A 19,307-nucleotide genomic window follows, 5' to 3' on the forward strand; every position below is an offset into this window, starting at 1 on the left:
CCTTAAAGTCTTATAGAAATATGAACCATTCATATAAAGACACGATAGTAACCAGCCAGACCTGGTAGCTTCCCCTATAAGGCCCTGTGGTCGTACAGCAGCTGTTTTTTAACCACAAAGGCATTTAGAAGCAGGAAAATATTTCTGCAACCTAAAACGAAACAGGAGTTATTCACCATTGAGAAGGGATGGTAAGAAATTAGTACAATTCCTGGCATTTTGTGGCCTTGTTTAAAAACTTTTCTCCATTTGTTTTTATAGGTCTGATTTATGAAAAATGGAAGGGAATTTAGGAATTTAAAAGCTGGAAGTTATTTAAATGGTCTTTATTTTTGTGTAGATCATTTTCTGAATGTTTTAAGCATATGTCTTTCCTTGGTATAATTATTTGCTCGAGTCAGTATCTAGGAAAAACTTTCTTGGGGGTATCTGCCTCTGTTCCCTTCCAAGTATATCTTCATATTCTTTGACGTTTCTTAGAACAGTAGTGATAGAAAGATCAGAAAATCTGGAAATCATGCTGCTTCCTTTAGCTGCCTCTATCCCTCCAATTTTTGTACTTCTTTGATTCATATATTGGACACCATGAAAATATTGACACCCTTTATTCAAGCCCTCACACCTTCCAGGAATTGTAGTCTAGCCTGGAGTCTTCAAAGAGAATAGTGAAAGTTCTCTCATCTGTTTGACATTTTGACCATCTCCTTTTGGTCTCTCAATTGGAAGAGAGGATTTTCTTAAAAGATTCCTTTAAGGCTAACTTATCTACCTTATGAATTAATGATATCCTTTGATCTTCTTCCTTTTGACTGCTACAACCCACATTTCAGCTATTTCTTTTCTTATTAGTAGAAGAAGTGAAAGGAGGTTAATTCATTCTTTGAGCACTAGCTAAGCTCCTGTGTATCAGGCACTGAGCTAGGATGTCAAGAATATAAGACCATGATAAAATAGGTTTTCCTTCATGGGAGCTTATTTTCTGTTCAAAACTCATTTTTGCTACAAGAATCAGCAAGAGAAAATGGGGAAATGATTGTCTATACATGTGATATTATTTAGGAATGTTAGTTGAATAATAATATGGATGATTGATAGGCTAAATCTGCATTTCTTCACCCATTTTTTTATGGTGGCTCTTTAAAGGCAGGACATTCCTAGGCATCAGTTCCCTTTTATTTTAGTTTTGACCAGTACAACAACTTGAAGGGTAGTGTGTTGTAGTGGATATCGAATTTTAGAAGCTATGACTACTCATTGAGTTTATATAATATGTACTATAGTCCACATATGTTTTCAGAGGGGGCCTTTAAAAGGTTACCAAGAGAGTTCTCATCCATAGGTGGAGTCAAGTAATCAGGCATCTCATGCAATAGAAAAGAATGAGCATTTGAAAGATTCGTTGGGCTTTTCCTTAAAAGAGTTTTCATCCTCATCATAAAGAGGAGCCCCAGCGAGTCACTTTCAGCCATAATCAGTAAAGGATTGAAAAGCAAGGTGAAGGTAAATTGCTTTCTTATTTATACAGAGTTGAGACCCACACACTTCCCACCCCAAATAATATGAACCTAAACTAAAATATGTCAGAGGGGTCCCTGCTGTACCCTCTGTGGCTACAGCAAGTGTAGATCAGAAAAATCAACTGTATCATCTCAGAAAACAGCCGCCTTTTTTGTTCCCCGCAAAAATCAGGTTAAAAGTCCAGGTGTGGCTCTTACACGGATCGCTGCCTGCTGTTACCAGGTAAATAACCACCACTTCTCACCCCAATCCCTGCAGCTGCTCATGGCAGAACCAGTGAGGAAGTCCTTGCCCACTACCCTCTGTCTCACTTAATGAGAAGCGTTCTCTCCACTGTGCCCCATGGAACAGGCAGGGAGCAGAATGGAAACTCTCCCATGCCACCACCATGGTCTTGGCCCACCTGGGAGAGCTCCCTCTGAGACCGTTTTATGTGACTACAAGACCGTCCCTGCCTTGATTTTGTAATGGTCATATATTTTACTCTTTTTTTACAGTTTCCAAGTTGTGGTCTTTATGTCTAAAAAAAGTGTTCTTGACTAATTTAGTATGTGGCTTTTCTGAGTTTTTTTCTTCGTTTCCTCTTTCTCCTCATTAATGCCACTTTCCTAGACTGGTAACTTTCCTTGGGAAGGATCAGTTTTGCACCCATTGGCATCTCTTCTTTCACTGGCATGTTATAAGGAAAGGACTTTCTAATCCTTATAGCACTGTGGAAAGATGAGTTAGTATCATTGATGTTGTGGTGGTGGTGTTGTTGTGATCTGCATTATGGTTTGACTTAAGTAACCCTTCAGAATGCCCTAAGTTAATACTTTAGCATTTCAGGTAATTAAGGCACAGCAGGAATGCTAAATTATTCACGTGCAGTAAACTCCTTCAACGTTGCCTCCTTCCCTGGAGAGAATTAAGTGGAAGATGAATTTCCTGAAAGGCCAGGAAAGATGTCACCAAGACCTCTAACAACTAATCAGTTCTTTCTCCCTTGAGAAAGCCTGGAGATATCCTATCATCTGCTTTCAAATAATTTTTCCCAAATTGAGAACAATTGATACGGGCTAATCCTATACTGTCCTGGTATTTTTTTTTTCTGATTTCTCTCTGTGACTGCCGGCATTTTTATTTTCTGTTCCTGTGGACTTTGCTACAACTACTGTCCATTGGGCCATTATATTTTAGGGGTATATAAGTATACTTAGAAAATAAAGTATTATTTCCAGAGCCCTTCCACTGAACATTGGAAATGGAATCATCTCAATGAATGCCATTGTACACTATTAAAATTGTGAGTGAGTATATTTTTTCTTGACAAGACAGTGACTCTCACACAGTAGGCACTTCATAATTATTTGTTGAAATGTAATACATTTTCCCAATTTTGTCCTTTTTAAATTTATCTTAACCTAAGGGAGTGCTGTTTTAAGGAATCACTACATCTCCAGATTTTAGTTTTACTAAAATACTCCATTTTTCTCCTTTCATCTCAGACTTGTTCTGAAACACGTACCTACATATACAGACATGCAATGTGATATTCATGAATATATTGTGCTGTATTCATGAAATAACCCACTCCTTTTCATTTGTAGAATTTACAAGAATGATAAAGTAGATAAGTAGACATAAATTTTAAAATGCCATTATGGTTATGTACAAAAATTATATTTTCTGATAGAATACTGTCTTAAATCTCTAAATTTCCAGTAGGATTTTCAAAAATCTCAGCTTCTTTGCTGTAGCTGTATTGAAATTGCTTTCGTCAAGAATGCTGACTTTAATTATCACTTGGTGTTTGAATATATAAAAATTAGTTCAAAATAAAACTTTGTTTCGTTTTTGCTAATCTGAACCAAGGAGTAGCAATCGTTTGCAACATCTCGAATAGTTTTTGAAGTCCTACAGTTTGTGATTTTGTGTGTGTGTGTGTGAAATTCCTTCTCCCAGAATTTCCCCATTCCCTCTCCTCTCTTCTCTCTTCTCTTTTCTCTCTGTCTGCACATGCTGAGGTTTATCAATTCCCACTCCAAAAGTTTTTGCCACCTGGATGTTTTTTCTTTTCCTACCAATTCAGGTATTTATCCATTCACTATTAAACACTTCATGTGTGCAGGGCACTGTTTTAGCCACAGAGCCTTCTAAACATGAAAAATTTTATTTCCTCAAACTACCAAAAAATGAGGAAAACAATTACTTTCTTGAATTCTCATCTTGATGTGTCTCTTCTTTTAAATGTGCTGATAAAATTCTGCCCCAAATGCATTTGTCAGGATGATAAAGAGAGCGAGAGTTATTCAAGCTCAGAGGAGGAACGGAAAGTCACTACCAGGATTATCCGCCGACGTTTGATTATAAAGGTATCCCCCAGTTGGACTGGTGTGGGAGACTCTGCTGGACTTGGGGGAAGTTGCTTCCTAGTTGATTTTGGTATTTAGCATGTCTTGCTTTTAAAAAATGGTTAGATTAACCACCCCTGAAAGTATTCCTAGAATACTAAAACAACTGTGTTGCATGGTAGAGGGTTTCTGTCTACACCAAAGAGTGACCTTTAGCAGTAAGTGAGTATCTTCAGAAGACCTTGGCCCTTAGGTTAGACATGTTTTTTGAGGTGTGCTGGATTGCATGAAGAACTCATGCATCTTGGAGAGAGAGGTAGCTTAATGAAATTCAGGACTGATGGCTCCAAATGCCTGCACAAGGATGTGAGGAATAAGATTAGCACTGAAGAAAGCACCTCTTTCCCCTTGGTCACAAAAACCTATTGCTCATACTTCTAGCTTGCGAGATGACAGTCAGACCTTCGTTAATTACAGGCTGATGGAAAAGGCATGGGGGAGTCCTGGTGTATGATAAAATGAAAGTCAAGGAAGCTTTCCGTGTGTGTGTGTGTGTGTGTGTGTGTGTGTGTGTGTGTGTGTGTGTATGTGTGTATATATAATATATATTTTTATATGTGTGTACATACACACACACACACACACACGTATATTTATATTATATATATTCTTCCAAAGGATCAATTGTGTCCTATGTCAAACTGGATAGCGACCCTGGGGATGGGTGGGGGGACACTTAGCCGCTATAAGAGAACTAAAGGCACCCAAACCTAGATGCTCTTAGAGTCTAGGTTAAGAAGTTGTGAAGGGATCTTGATGAATTTAAATACTACCTGGACTTTATCTTTAAACATGTCGAGGCCCAGTGAAATATTTCTTCCTGCCTATAATCAGCTGAATGGCCTTTAAAGATAATGTTGTCATGATTAGAGAATGTGGGGAAATATGGGGATATTTTCACAAAGCTTTGAGTAGAACAGTGTATGGTATTCCTAGATTCACATACATGTGTCAGGATACACGTATATGTGTATACATGTGTGCATGTGTGTATGTATTTATACCTGTGCATATAAACTGATCTGCATATAAGGACCCTTGGTTTTCTTTTATCCATGTCTTTTATATTTTCATTTATTTTGTTAAATATTTCCCAGTTACATTTTAATCTGATTCAGATCACACTTGTACCCATACACATAGACATGTATGGACCACCTGTGTGACCCTTGTGTTCTAGGAGGCCTTCGGTGGACCTTCCCCCCAGGGAGATGGTCCTGTTCCATGCTCTTGTGTATGTTGCTGGGCGGTGGTTTTTATAAAGGACAGATGAATAACAGAGAGCAATGTCCCAGATTTGCCCTTGGACAGTGAGTTCTTTCAAAGACTTCTAGAATAATGAGAGAAAATAAGCCATCCTCTGAGATTTTATGTGAGAAGAAATCCTATCCAAGGAGATTCCCACATTAACCTTAGGCCAGAGGAGGTCTTCTCTCACCATCAGGAGGCAGCTTCCTGCCCAGTTTTACATGAGCAAAGCCCAGTTATTAGTGTCTGAAATACCTGACCTGTCATACTAACCCACAGTGAGACAGTTGGAAAAATCTGGATTTAGAGCTGGAAGGAGACAGATTGCCTCCTCTGTCCCCTCTCTCATTTTGCTGACGAGGAAGCTGAGATGTGGAGTTGCGGGAACTTGCTCCAAGTCACAGTTAAAAGGCCCATAACATGTTCAAGGTCAGGCCCTCTGTCTCCAAATCCTGCCCTTCTTTAACTTTGCTCCTAGTACAGCATCTGGCACATAGTACATGCTTCTATCTAGCCATCACTGATTGGTTGAATCCACATGACTATTACATGTTGAAATTCTTTACCTTATCAACTCTTAACTGCTTCAAGGACCCATGATTTCCCCAGTGTGGGTTTGAACCACTCTCTGCTGTAATAGACAGTCATAGTAAGTGTCTGCCTCTAAAAGAATTAATTAGCTGGGGAGGGGAGCCGACCTTCTGGTGATGAAGGGAGCCCAGGATCAGCTCTGCACTGCCATATGGCCCCTGAGGAGCACATTAACACACAAATCAACTCTTTGAAACATGGAGCCCCCTGTGGGCCATTTTGTTGGCAACATCTAACACTCAGGTCTCTAAGTGATTCAGAGGAGAGCTCTGGAGTCCAAGGATGTTGACTCAGATCCCACTGCTGATGTTTATTACCTATGTGACCTTGAGTGAGTCACCTAACACCTTTAGGTGTTACAGAGCTTCCTCCTCTGTAAAATGAGGGGGTCTGGATTAGATGAGATGCCCTCTGAGGTCACCTTTAGCTCTAGATTATTAATTAGCAGTCTTTATTAATGCTAAGTACTAGGCACTGTGCTAGGCACAGGGGATGTAAAGACAAAAGTGAATTGTCCCTGCCTTCAGGGAGATTCTATGGAATCTCTTATCCTGTGATCCTGCGACCTTTGGGTAGATGGATCAGATGGGTGGATCTGTTGAGGAATAGATATTACTCAGTGAGAACAGTGACTGAGCAGTTTTGAGACCCCAAGAATGGTTTAACATTTTCAAAATATAAATGTCTGTTTGGAATCATGCCCACAGGAAGCAGAATAGTATTTTTCTTGTTCCTCTTTTTGCATTTCATTTGGAAATTTGGAAAGGGAAGTGCAAATGTGTTTTGATCTACAATTGGGAAAACAATCCATTTTGTGTTTGGTGATTTCTTTGGTGGGGATGCTCCCTCTACCAGCCCAGATCAGTCAGTCAGCAAGCATTTATTAAATTCTCATCATCATCATTATTAAAAGCCTCTGGAAGTGTAGAGAGTAGTCTAAGAGTCTGCATTGTGTGTGGCTCTCTCCTGTGGCCCACCTCCAGGTGATGTGCCTCTTCGCACTGGCCTAAGCTTTTTTGGATGATGGACCATGAAACAGCATCACCTCAGTGCCACAAGGAAGCATTAGATAGTGGAGGGAGGGGAACCCAACAAATTAGAAATGGCTACAGTTCTAATTAGGCTTTGTATGTGTAAATACATCAAGTCAGTTTAATTGAATGAGAGTCTTGTATTTTAAGAACATTTAGGAAGGAAACGTGCCCAGTAATTTCATTTTGCATTGAAATATGAGACATAGCATCACTATAAAGATAATATTGTTCGCTTCCTCAGCCACCTACTACCTGGACCCCGATGGTCTTTGACCAGTGCCTTGCTTAGAGAAAGGAATCCATCTTTCCACCTAGACCTATGTTTCTTTTTGAACAGGGTGGGCATTATCTTGCAATGACTGTAGATAGAAGCCCATGAATAGCCCGAGTCATGGACTAGATGTGGAGAAAGGCATCAGAACATCAGAGTGGCATTTGTGCACAATGGGTAGCATGTTCTTTTTCACTTTATTTCCAGAACATGGATGACCTTCCATTTACCTACATCTACAAGCCTAGAATTTTAGGGCTGGCAGAGACCTTAGAGATGACCTTTTTCAGATCCCTTATTTGATACCAGGGAAACTGAGGCCCCAACCTGCTGACTTCCCAAAGGTTGCTTGTAAAGGAGCAGAGTCAGATCCTCACACTCCAAATCTGACATTCTTTGTCTGAGTACAGGAGTATTTTATTCTAGGATCCCTGAACTTTTTGTTTTAATATTTTGAGAACTATTTAAATAGAATTACTTTGCTTTCTTTTCTAATCATTTGTGTATTATTTTGGGCATATGAGAGTATTAATCTGAGATTCTGTAGGTTTCACCAAACTGTCAAAGGTGATATACAGTACATATAAAAGATCAAGAGCTCCCACTCTATTGCACAGGGCTCCTGACTCCCCCCTGCCCAAGTCCAGTGATCTTACCTTGACTATAAGGACAGAGATTTATATTTGAAATGGAACTCAGAAGTCATAGGGTCTAATCTCTTCATTTTATAGATAAGTCTCACAGAAATGAAGAAATTGTTTAAGGTCACACAGATGATCATAATGGAGTTGAGATGTGAACTCAGGCCCTCTTATTTCCAATGCAGAGCCTCCTGCAAACCAGATGAAATGTACTGGAAATATTTGCCACATAAATGACTTCCAGGAGGAGGGCCAAACCAAGGAGGGCACCCCCTCACTCCTCTTCCTTCAGACACCTCACAAGGTGGTTGTGAGGAACTTTAAAGTGCAGGAATATTATTAAAATTAATCACAATTATTATCACTGGGCCTTGTCAGTAGTTTGGTAATAGAATGGCCTCACCATAGTGAGCCTACTCCATCATCTTGTCTAGAGGGATCAGAGGAGTGACTTGATGCAAATCTTGCTAAAATCCAGGTGACCAATGTCAGCAGCTTCCTCAATCTACCAGCCTTGTAAGGCTGTCAAAAAAAGAAGAATATGGGTTAGTTGTGGCTTATGGTTGTAGAATCTTTGCTGGCTTGTTGAGATCTCTATACGTGTGTCTAGACATAGAAGAAATGAGACACATATGTACTCATGCAAGTTACTTGAATACCAAATACCAAACAGACCACAGTAAGTTAACTTGGGCTCTAACAAGCTGCCTTGTGGGTGGATGGAGCCCTGGGCTTGGAGTCAGCAGACCCATGTTCGAATCTCATTCCAGGTCTTTCCAGGCTCTGTGTTCCTGAGAAAGTCACTTTCTGTTTTCTCCCCCTCTAAAATGAGGAGTTTAGGTCCAGAGAAGTTATTTGAGTTTATCAGATAATAAAAGAAAGTGAGTTTGAACACTTAAGGAGAAGTGCCCAGGAAGAGAACAGGAAGAGCACTGCATTTGGAGTCTGAGGACCTGTGTTCATATCCATACTCTGCTATTTCCCACCAGTGTGACCTTGAGCAAGTCCTCATCCTTCTCCAGACTCAAGGGAGTCAAACCAGAATGAGGATAGATCACTGGTCCCATTGCACGGGTTTTAAAAGAGAATGGTACATGAAACATTGGTCAGTTTGGGGTTTTTGACCAGTGTCAACTGGTGAGGTACCTGAAAAAAGGTTTTAAAAGTGAGAAAAATGTGTAAGACTTGGTCCTAGTTGGGGTATTATAAAAACACAAAAACAGATTTTTCAGTATCCTACACTAACTATAGTAAGGACAACAAAGTTTTGTCTTCAGAGGGATGACTTGAACTACAGCTCTTGAGTTCTGACTGGGGGTGTTAGATGTTTCTTTACAAATTAAATAATTTAAGAGGTATGGGGGGCAGGACAGTGGGACAGACTGGGTGTCAGGACTCCTAGATCCAAAATCCAATTCTCCCATCATCTCTCTGACCACAGGTGACTCCCTTTCTGGGCCTCAGTTTCCTTGTATGCAAAATGAGGAGGTTGAATCCCATTGATTTCTAAAGTCTCAGCTCCATGTACTGTGGTCCTATTGTCCAGCTGGTTTCTGAAGGCCCTCCTAGTTCTGTCATCTCTGATTTTGTGATTCTTATTCTGCCCCCTTCAGATTCTACATCCTTGTTTCTTGTAGCTAATCATCCTTCATGCACCTGTACAAGAGCATGCATTTTCAGTGCTGCCTACAGTCATGGAACTGGAGACTCCTGCACCCCCTAACATTACAGAAGTGTTCCATGAGGCTCATAGAGTAGGGAAGTCTACCCAGTGCTCAGTCACTGGCTTCCCAGAACCACTTTGTGTGCTACAAATATTTGATTGGTGTCTTCATATTTTTTCCCTGGTCCATCTTATTTCTTAAATTCTGGCAGTGCATGTGTATGGCTTGTGGAGTGGTGTGGAGCTCTCAGAATGCAGGTTTGATTTGGTTGCTAATCTCTGTGACACATTCTTTAGGGAAAGGACGCAAAAAACATTCCCGGTGAGTCTGTTACAGAAGAACAGTTTACTGATGAAGAAGGCACCATCGTCACAAGAAAAGTAATGACCGTCCAAGTTTTGTACTCCTCTCGTTACTCAGATTTTCTGCATTCAAAAAAATAAGCTTGATTTTTTTTTTTGTTTCATCTTTATCAATGGGGAAAAAAAATCTATTTTCCCTTATTGATCCCCACAGATCACGCGGAAAGTATTAAGACGTATCACTTTACCACAGGAGTCGCCATTGGGTGAAATGGTAATGGTGGGTGCTGGCCATGAGGGGGAAGGGCCGAGGACTAACTGAGAGCTGTGTGAATGACCTCACCCATATGGCTGAAAGAGTGGGTGGGCTTTCCCGGTGTGGTGGAATGGAATTGTCTCCCCTTGGGAATGAGAGGCAAGAATGGGTTTTTCTGCTTAAAGTTCTTCCAGAATTCCATCTCCTATTCAGCTGAAGACAGAAAGATGGGATTCTCTTTAAACAAATAAACAAGCTTTAATTAACTGATTTTAGCTGTTCCTGTGTGTGCTTGGCACGGTGCTGGCATAGAGGAGGCACTTACTAAATGCTGATTGGTTGATTGTTTACGTAGGCATTGAGAGCGATAGATTGTTCCTTACCAGCTTTCCTGGGAAGAGACATAGAAGGAAATTTGGGGTTTTGTAATATGGAAACATAAGAAAATAGGGTGATAGCAAACCTAACATGGAAGGTCAACCCACCAGAGGAGCTTCACATGATGGATTTGTGGAAGCCCCATCTCCAGTTTACCTGTTGTTTGAACTTGTCTTCTGTCTGTGGCACAGGACAGTGAAGCCTTGTCTCTCACTTACTCTTTCTCTGGCTTCATTTCATGCCTCCCTTTTCTCATAATGCCACCTTTTCCTTAGCTTTTTACAAACTCTATTTCATTGGTATGGGGAAATCCCAATGAGGAAACTCCTTTAACTGGGACAGGTCAAAATTTCTTCAACATACGGTGTTAGAGCAGATGTCCTTGACCTTGGGTCTGTGAATCTGGTTTTTGTATATATATATTTAGATAACTATGTTTCAATATACTTGACTTTCTTTGTAATTCCTTGTGTTTCATTTTATGTATGTGAGAAAAGGGTCCCGAGGCTTCTCGAGATGGCTACATGTGTTCACGATATAAGCTAGATTAAGAATGCCTGTCCCCGAGAGTTGCCTGGGTAACCAAGATCTCGTTCAGCGTCCCTCAGCCAGGATATGGAAGAGGCCAGATCTCCCTGACTTCAGAGTCAGCTCCTTATCCTCTCTACCCACCGCCTCTCCATAAATCCCTTTCCCTATACCAGTAGAATGATAATACCATTGGGGGTTGAGGGGAAGGCTATTGTAACAGAAGGTAGCAATGAATAGAAATTTATCATTAAAAAGTAGGGGAGAAAGGAACTGCTCTGTGTTTTCCCTTATAATATTGTAGAAAGTGAATGTCTGTAGTTCATAAATTTGTTTCTGAGGCATATCCCTTAATAAGAGACACTGTGCAGTTGGAGGTCTAGCCTTGGAATCAGGAAGACCAGGCGTTCAAGTCTCACATCTTACAAATACTGAAACAGTGACCCTGAGCAAGATACTCAGGGGCAGCTTCTCAGTGTCCTAGACAAGGCTGTCGGCTGCAGAATGTGTGCAGCTCCATAATGGTAGAGATCATTCCCACCTCGTGAGTTCCCCACTGATGAAATAATAGGACCAGGGTAGGGGAAAGAAATGATAAGAAGAAAATAAATAAAAACTTGTAGGGGCATTATGGGAAAAGAACCCTTACCTAAAATTGGAGAAAGTTTTAACCCCACATATTTAGGAGGGGAGAAGGGAACATCCCTTAAATCCATATTGGTTCATTGTTTTATGGTACTTATTCTTAATGAGCACTTACTGAGTTATTTTTCAGTACAGTAGAAAAAGGTTTCTCTACTGGGTCTGCCCTCGAAGACACAACTTGGCAATATATGGGGGCTAGGGATGGTTTTCTTACAACTTAGCCACATAAAAAGAGCATACCAGGAGTTTTCTTTTCATCACTAACCTACTCACTTTAAAGGAATGCTTGCTGTAAAACAAATGTGTTGGCATTTGGATGGCTTTCTATTCCATATTGTTGGAGCTATGCTAAGCAATTAAAGCAATGGACTGTGCAGAGTTTGGGAAGTGATGTAGTGAATGAAACTGCTTTTAATTACCCTAATACAGCCTCGTGGGACTCATGGGGAAGCTCTGGTTTATAACTCCAAACTTGTTCTGCATAAAATCTTAATGAGTACATTCTCTTTAAAGCAGGGAGAAGGTTATAAGGTGAAGACAAAGAAAGAAATCCGCCCTGTAGAAAAGAAGAGCCACTCATAAGGGCAGGACGGAACGGTCAGTCGATGTCTTTCTTGAAATTTACAACCCGATGACTTTATGAATCAGATGACCCTATTGTACCAAGGGAAGCAGACCCAGTGGAGCTTTCCACTAAGCACATGATTTAATGATGGGGAGTCATCTTCCCTTTGAGTTTCTTCCTTCTTTCCCTTCTCTTCCTTCTCTTTCTTCCTTCCTCCTCCATTCTTTCTCTTTCTTTGTTTTTCTTCCTTCCCCCCATTCCTCCCTCCTTTCTTTTCCTTTTTCTCTTTTTCCCTTCCTTTCTTTTTCTTTCTTTATCTTTTCCCCATCCTTTCTTTCCTTTCTTTCTTTCTTTCTCCTTTTCTCTTTTCTCCCTTTCTTTTTTCCCTCTTTCCTTTCTTTTCTTCCTTCCTTCCTTAAATAAATTCACAAATAGTCTGATTACTCTCTCTTTTCTTAGAAGAGTAAACAAAAGAACTACAAAGTTCACTTAATGATTTTACCCCTTCTATTTATGATATTACCAGCTGAGCCCTGAAATGTCTTTGTCATTTGTTTCACAGCCCATAAACTCTCTCTTCTCAAATTAGACATGCATCTTAAGAACAAATGATATGTGTCCAGAGAGATGGAATTCCTACTTTTTTAACGTTCCCCTTCTTTCAAGGATCTGTAACTTGTGAAGAAATCCAGTTGCCTAATAAAATTTAGCAGGCTGACTAAATATTTGCCTACCCGTAATTCTCACCCAATAGTTCCTGTGATTTGTATCAATCTATCCACCCCTTGGTGTTTTCGCAGTTCAGTAACTAACGACTTGGTTTCTATTGAAATAAAACTAAAAGCAAGTCTGAATCAGATTTTCATTGCAGTCCCTTTTTATTGTTTTCTTTAGTTTACATGAAGTCAGGCTTGTTGAAAAGGATGTTTAGTGTACCAAGTTTACTGGTACAAAGAGTGCCAGGCCCTTTACCTTTTGGGTGTGTCCAGTTCATGGTACAACATCAGGCTAGTTGAAAAGAATGCTCCATGTGTAATTGGGATTTTTTTGTGCTTAATGTTTCATAGTCTTTGTTTTAATATGTCATTTTCATCTCATTTTAGTACTTTATTACTGCTTTTATTTGTAGCATGATTTTATGTAATAACATTTATTCATAATAAGAATAAGGATAAGAACTGAATCTTACCAATTATCTTAGTTGCCTAATGCACCAACCAAGAGGTTGTCATGTGTCCAGGGTCACACCACAAGCAGGTGTCAGAAGCAGAATGTGAACCCAGATGTTCCTAACTCTGGTCTGGTGCTTACCTCATTGTGCCACACTATCTAGTTGTGATATATCCCACCTCAGTGCTTGCTACAGGGTCTGATCCATAGTAAGGGCCTGAGAAATGCTTGTGGCTTAACTCTCACTGGCCCACCTGAGGCTGGGACTTGCCAGGAATGTAAGTCTCTGATCTTATCGAATTGCTTTATCCTTCTGAGGGACTCTGTGAATACAGAAGTGACCTTTTCTTTTATTTTTAACCCCAGCCCCAAATATCTTATGAAGAAAGTCACTTCTCCCTTTTGCAGAGCTGACCCTGAACAACCAGGCTAGATTAGAATAGGAGGGAGAAACTCAGGCTACACCAATTTCAGTCTTAAATTGAAAAATAGCTGCAGGGGTTCCACAAGGGAAATGAGCAGGGCATATAGGCTAGAAATTCAACTCACATGGCTCTGTGGCAGTTCACTATCCATTGAGGGTTTCTGGAATTCTGGCCCAGGAACAAGGCAATCTCATTGCTGAATGGAAGCCCGAGAGGAAAGTCAATGGACTAGTGACATTGTCAGTGCTTTGAGAGCAAGGACAAGCAGGACCACAGAGTCACAGAATTTGAGAGTTGGAAGGGACTTCAGTGGCCATATAGTGAGTTTTCCTCTTTCATGGTGGATTTTACTGTAGATGAGATTCCCATTCAGGCATGGATTGGACTAGTGGGATTCTGAGGTTCCTTCTAACTGTGAGATGTGGAATCACAAATGGGTAGAGAAATAGGAAAAACCAGAAAAGGGTGATGGGTTGGGAGAATAGGAAGGAAATCCAGAGGCCTGAAATGTGAACAGGAGGAAAGACCGGATTCAGTAGGTCTAAAGGAACTTGAGAAAGTAGGGAGATTGTAGTAAAAAGGGATGAGTTTCAGACTCTTTAGCCCTTCTCTCTGATGATAAGATTCAAGGAACTACTAAATCAGAGCACAGGGAAGACAAAGAGGTCAGAGAATGGTGTTGATTAGATCTCAAAGTCATGGAAGATGTGGGCAGGAGATGGGAATAGAGAAGAAAACTGAGTCAAATATTGGCCACATTGAGGGAAGTGGGAGACTGGCCTAGAGATAGGCAAGGAGAAAGGACAAGGGTGTGGAGAGGGGGTGGACAATGGGGACTTGAAAGAAGGAAATTGAATGGTGATGGCTAGTGGAAAGTGGATGTGAGAAAAGAGGACTCAGTGAGGGAAAGAAGGAAGGAGAGAAGGAGCAGTTCTCAGTGCCAGAGTCAGACTGGTAGCATTTTCATCTCAGGAATGTGAAGGGGAGTGGAGGATGCGGATGGGTCTATGAAGATAGAAGACAGTTTGTTCAAAATAGGAGAAATTCCACAAGGAAAATAATAATAAACTCTCCTCCTCATTAATATAATGCCTTCAAGTTTGCAAAGCATTTTTGTAGAATAAGTTTTAGCTGGAAAGGAGTTTAGAGATATATTTCCTCAAAACAATCCTGTAAGGTTGCTTATGGTGTAAGGGTTGAACCTGTGATTTTATTAGTTTAATGAACTCCCAGGTGAGAAAATTCCCTCTACCACTGCAGGTTGACACCTTCTCTACCCAGAATCTCACATCCAGTAGGTGTCAGAGGTGGCACTTGAACCCAAGTTTAATTGGTTTTGAGGACAGCTGCCTATCCAACACACGTTTTGCTTCTCAGGGCTTGAAAGTGTACATATCATTCCCATTTTACAGATGTGAGAAATGAGGCTCTAAAAGGCTAACCGTTTCACACAGTCAATAAGTATATATGGTGAGAATAGAAGAGTTGAACAGGGGAAATGAGAAGAGTGAAGCGGCAGATAGGTTGTGTTTCTATCTTTATACTTTCAGTGTCTGCCTTGCACTGTGCCTTGCAGATGTTAGATGTGCAGTATGTTTGTTAATTTGGATTTGTTCAAACAAGTAGGTTTATAAAGTAGAGAGGAAGGAAGCAGGGAATTAGGACGTAGGCTTAGGGCATTGATGAGTAACGCAGGGGAGTCAGAGCTGAGAGGCAAGAATTTTGTTATTGGCAATTGGAGTGTTATTCAGAATATTGGTGTGGGCTGGGCCTCTGAGCTTTTCTTCCCTGTACTTCCCTGATTGGCCTCATTAATATTCAGTGAGCTCCATTTTCATAAACACAATATCCCTAACTCTCTTACAAATCGTTTATTCTGGTAAGGCATTCAAATGCTGTTCCCTCTATCTTGTTCATTTTATCAGTTTTCTCATCAAATTCTTTCTTCATCAATAGTACAAAGGTCAATTTCATTCCCGCTCAGCTGGTAGGATCCAAATTCATGAGGTTTTCGTCTATGCTAAGCCTTGGAATGAATCAGGTAGTATTTATTAAAATGCCTGTTATGTGCCCGTACTGTGCTCTGATACAAGTACACGGAATGAAACCACTCTACCCACCAGGGGCTTGAACTCTAGTTGGGGAGACAGCATGTACTTATATAAATAGAACAAATGTCAAGAGAATAGGTAGGAAAGACTGGAGGGATGGACTTGAAAGACCTATGGTTGCAAGAAGGAAGTCTTATTGGATAACTGCCTCCCATCTTCATGTGTTTGTTCATGCATTCCTTGGCTGGAGCTACCAAGTCCCAAGAAGAGACTCTGCCCCGTGTTGCAGCTAAGCTTCAGTTGTGTGTGTATGTCCACCAGAGGCTCATCAACAGCTGGCCATACCACAAAGGACAAGGCAGCTTAGATGCCCTGAATTCTGGCTTGACAGGAAGCAGCACACCATGTTGGGCTTAAAAAAATGAAATGTGAAAAATAGATTTCAGAAGTGAAAACACCCACCCCCACCCAAAGCACAAATGGAGAAGTGTTCTTTTCCATATTTAGAATGTTTTCCCAAGTAACAGACTATGTATTCAAGTGCTGCCTGTCCTCCCCCAACTACCTACAAGAAGTGGCTTGCTATCTGACTTGGCTCTTTTTAAAATGATTTCCTTGCTTTGGAGATCTGAAAGGCATATAAAGCCAATAGAGAAAACAGTCAAAACAACTGATTCTTTTTCTAGATTTGTCTGTACAAAGGGAAGACAATTTGAAATTCTCCTGCTGGAATCCAAGTTGGATGAATGCTGCCTCCCTCTTCCTCTTTCCATCAAGTGGTTCTTTTGTTTCATAAAAACATTTGGATGTTTTACTGTTCATGCATCACAAACACTGAACACCTTATTCAGCTCAGGCTTCCAGAAAAGCATATTTTTTCATGCAAATTATATTTGGTGCAACGCCCTTTGCCCATTACAAAAAGTGCCTTCTCCACATTGGGATATTGGTCCCAAATGCAAAGCAGCTTACAGCAGTAGGACCAAAGTATTTTGAAGGTATTGCTAACAACAAATGGATTTATTTAGAAGAACTAATGTAATTGACAAATATTCTTCCTTTTTGTATCATCTAACCTATCCCCCACCCTATGTGATTTAATAATAATAATTTCAAAGTATTCAGAACACTTTTTTATTTTTAGAGATAAAAATGTTTTCCTTCTTTCAGATGGCAGAAAGAATATTCCTTTTCATCTGAAAGTATGTCGGGGAAAATCGTAACTTCGGTGCGTTAGTATAAAAGGCATAAATGAAAGAGGAAATTAATGGTATTTCTGTAGAGAACAAGGCAGAAGTAGAGAGTTATTGTAGAGTATATTTAATAAGCTTGTTGCCAGGAAGAGGTAAGAGCTTAAGAAAGAGATTTCTCAGCAGGAGTTCTCTCCTGACTGCGGGGTTGTACCCCATACCCACATAGGTCACCTTTACTCCTCAACACACCTACAGAACCATCCACGGTGGTGTGAATTTAGAAATGACAGAGTGGAAATTGTCATCTTAGTGCTGAGTGATTCCTTCCTTGACTAGTAAATGCCAGACCAATTATTTTCCTCCTCCATAAAGATCTCTTTCTTAAAATTTTTCTGCGAGGTACTAATATGTTTATCCTATTACCTTTATTACTTTTCTAAGAGAATATATGCATGCATTGCCTATATGTATATATCATACATGTGTATATATGTATGATATGTATATATGTGTGTATGTATGTATGTATACAAGTAATATTAGTTGTTTGAAAACATTAACCCCATGCCAATAGATAAAGAAAAGGCCTTGTTAGATAAAATATGTGGTATCATACATTCATTCATTGGTTTCTCCTTTGACTTGCAGTGACACCTAGAACAAGGTCATGTGCAAAAGCTATCCTCTCTCACTGATTGTTTTCCTTATTTTTCCACAGGAATATATACTTTTACTGCCAGTATTCAAGAGAGAGAGTCATGAAAGAAAAATCAACAGGAATTGAAAATCTACCAAGGAGAATGTGTGCGTGCGTGTTTGTATGCGTGTGTGTGTGCGTTTGCTGCTTCCACACATTAACCGCATGGTTTTTAATGCAAAAAAAAAGAGAAAAGAAAGAAAAAAAATGGAAAGAAAAGACACGCCCCACGCATTTTAATTTCGCATGAGCATGGAAATCCCCTCTCATTCCCGGGATCTGAGAGCGCACCATTCGTGACGCAGCACACACACAAGACACTGACCACACTCTTACCAGCTTCATTTAATGTCATCACAAAAGATAGCAATTCCTGTGGCCAGATGGGACAGAAGACAATGACAGAAGTGATTGAAAGATGCTCAGATGGCTAAATCCACAGCAGTTCGCCTTATTTCTCTTGGACCCAAACTGTCAGGGCATAAACACTGTTTGCTTCTTTTTTAAAACATCGGTAGTTTTGCTGTAAATAAATAACACTGTATAAATTCTAACAGAAAAATAGAATAAATACGAATAAGGCACTGCCTCTTAGGACACAGACGAAATATCACAAATGCATTTAACAGACTAGGTGGTCCAAAGGGCTTCACCTATGGGGGAGACTTGGGGCCGGGGATGGGAGGGAGTGGGGATCTTCACTGATTCTTGTATATTAGCAATTATAATGTTTGTATATGCAAAACTGCTAGCTTGATTTTAAAAAAAATCTTTAAAATCTGCTGCAAATTTAAATGATTCCCAAAATGAGGAATTCTGTAGTTCTGTGAAAATTTTTCTGCAGAGTACTAATATTTTGATGCATGTGTATCACCTTATTTTGATTAAAATTTTTTCCAATTTTGCAAACACTACAGTATACCGCGACACAAAAGAGATTTTATCTGTAAACACAACGCCCTTCATCTAATATTTGTTGCTGTTGCCAATTTTTCAATGAAACAACCTAAAAAAAAGGAACAAAAAAAAGACACTACCATAGTTGCTTTTGGGGGGGAGGGGTGCTAACTGTTACTGCTTTACAAAGGGGGGTTAATGCTTGCAGCTTTAGAGATGGGTTGGTGCTCAATAGAGGCACAAGTTTTGGTATTTTTAAAAAATGAACTGAACAGAAAATATTAGCTTATAGACTGGCAGCACGCTGTAAAATTATTACCGTCTTGTGTACTGGCGCTCAGATGTAGAATCTTCCAGCAAGCCAATCATCTGTAACCATTCTAGCACTGTAATATTAGGTTCTTAAGGCTGCTGTGTTTTAAGGGGCATTTTTATTTGGGTTTTGGTGAAATACTTTAATTTGTTGATTATATTCATATCAAAACAGCATTCATTGACAAATAGCTCTAATGACATATGTATGAAAAAAACCACACTGGATGATCTAGTTAATTATTTAAGCATAAAAATAAATTGTGTTAAAACTCTTCACTGATGCGTGCTCTGAAGTCTCCTTATGCTTGTCTAGTCAAAGGTAATTATCACCTGTTTTTCCTCATTTCCATCCTTGGTGCACCAAAATCTCCCCTGCAACACAGTACAGAACCCTAGCTCTGGAGTCACAGTCCTGGGTTCAGATCCCACTTCCGATAGTTACCTGGGTAACCTTGGGCAGATCGCTTCCCCCAGTTTCCTCATCTGTAAAATGGGGTTAGACTTCTGAGGTCCCCCTATCTCTAT

General features: G+C 40.1%; 1 protein-coding gene across 17 annotated transcripts in view; it reads left to right on the forward strand.

Moving 5' to 3' along the window:
• ANK3 (ankyrin 3) overlaps nt 1-19,058 on the forward strand; it is a 715,857-nt gene extending 696,799 nt beyond the window's left edge. For 12 of the 17 annotated variants that reach the window (XM_072628881.1, XM_072628882.1, XM_072628896.1 and 9 more), the window contains 6 exons: nt 1,690-1,740; nt 3,786-3,872; nt 9,657-9,740; nt 9,877-9,936; nt 11,983-12,066; nt 17,592-19,058. In XM_072628881.1, the coding sequence (XP_072484982.1) occupies nt 1,690-1,740; nt 3,786-3,872; nt 9,657-9,740; nt 9,877-9,936; nt 11,983-12,051 (351 nt within the window). In that variant the 3' untranslated portion in view covers nt 12,052-12,066; nt 17,592-19,058. The remainder of the gene's footprint in view (nt 1-1,689; nt 1,741-3,785; nt 3,873-9,656; nt 9,741-9,876; nt 9,937-11,982; nt 12,067-17,591) is intronic. The other 5 variants (XM_072628886.1, XM_072628890.1, XM_072628892.1 and 2 more) reach the window with 5 other exon arrangements.
• The last annotated feature ends 249 nt before the right edge of the window (nt 19,059-19,307 follow it).

The sequence above is a fragment of the Notamacropus eugenii genome, chromosome 1, assembly GCF_028372415.1.
Source record: "Notamacropus eugenii isolate mMacEug1 chromosome 1, mMacEug1.pri_v2, whole genome shotgun sequence".
Classification (NCBI taxonomy): domain Eukaryota; kingdom Metazoa; phylum Chordata; class Mammalia; order Diprotodontia; family Macropodidae; genus Notamacropus; species Notamacropus eugenii.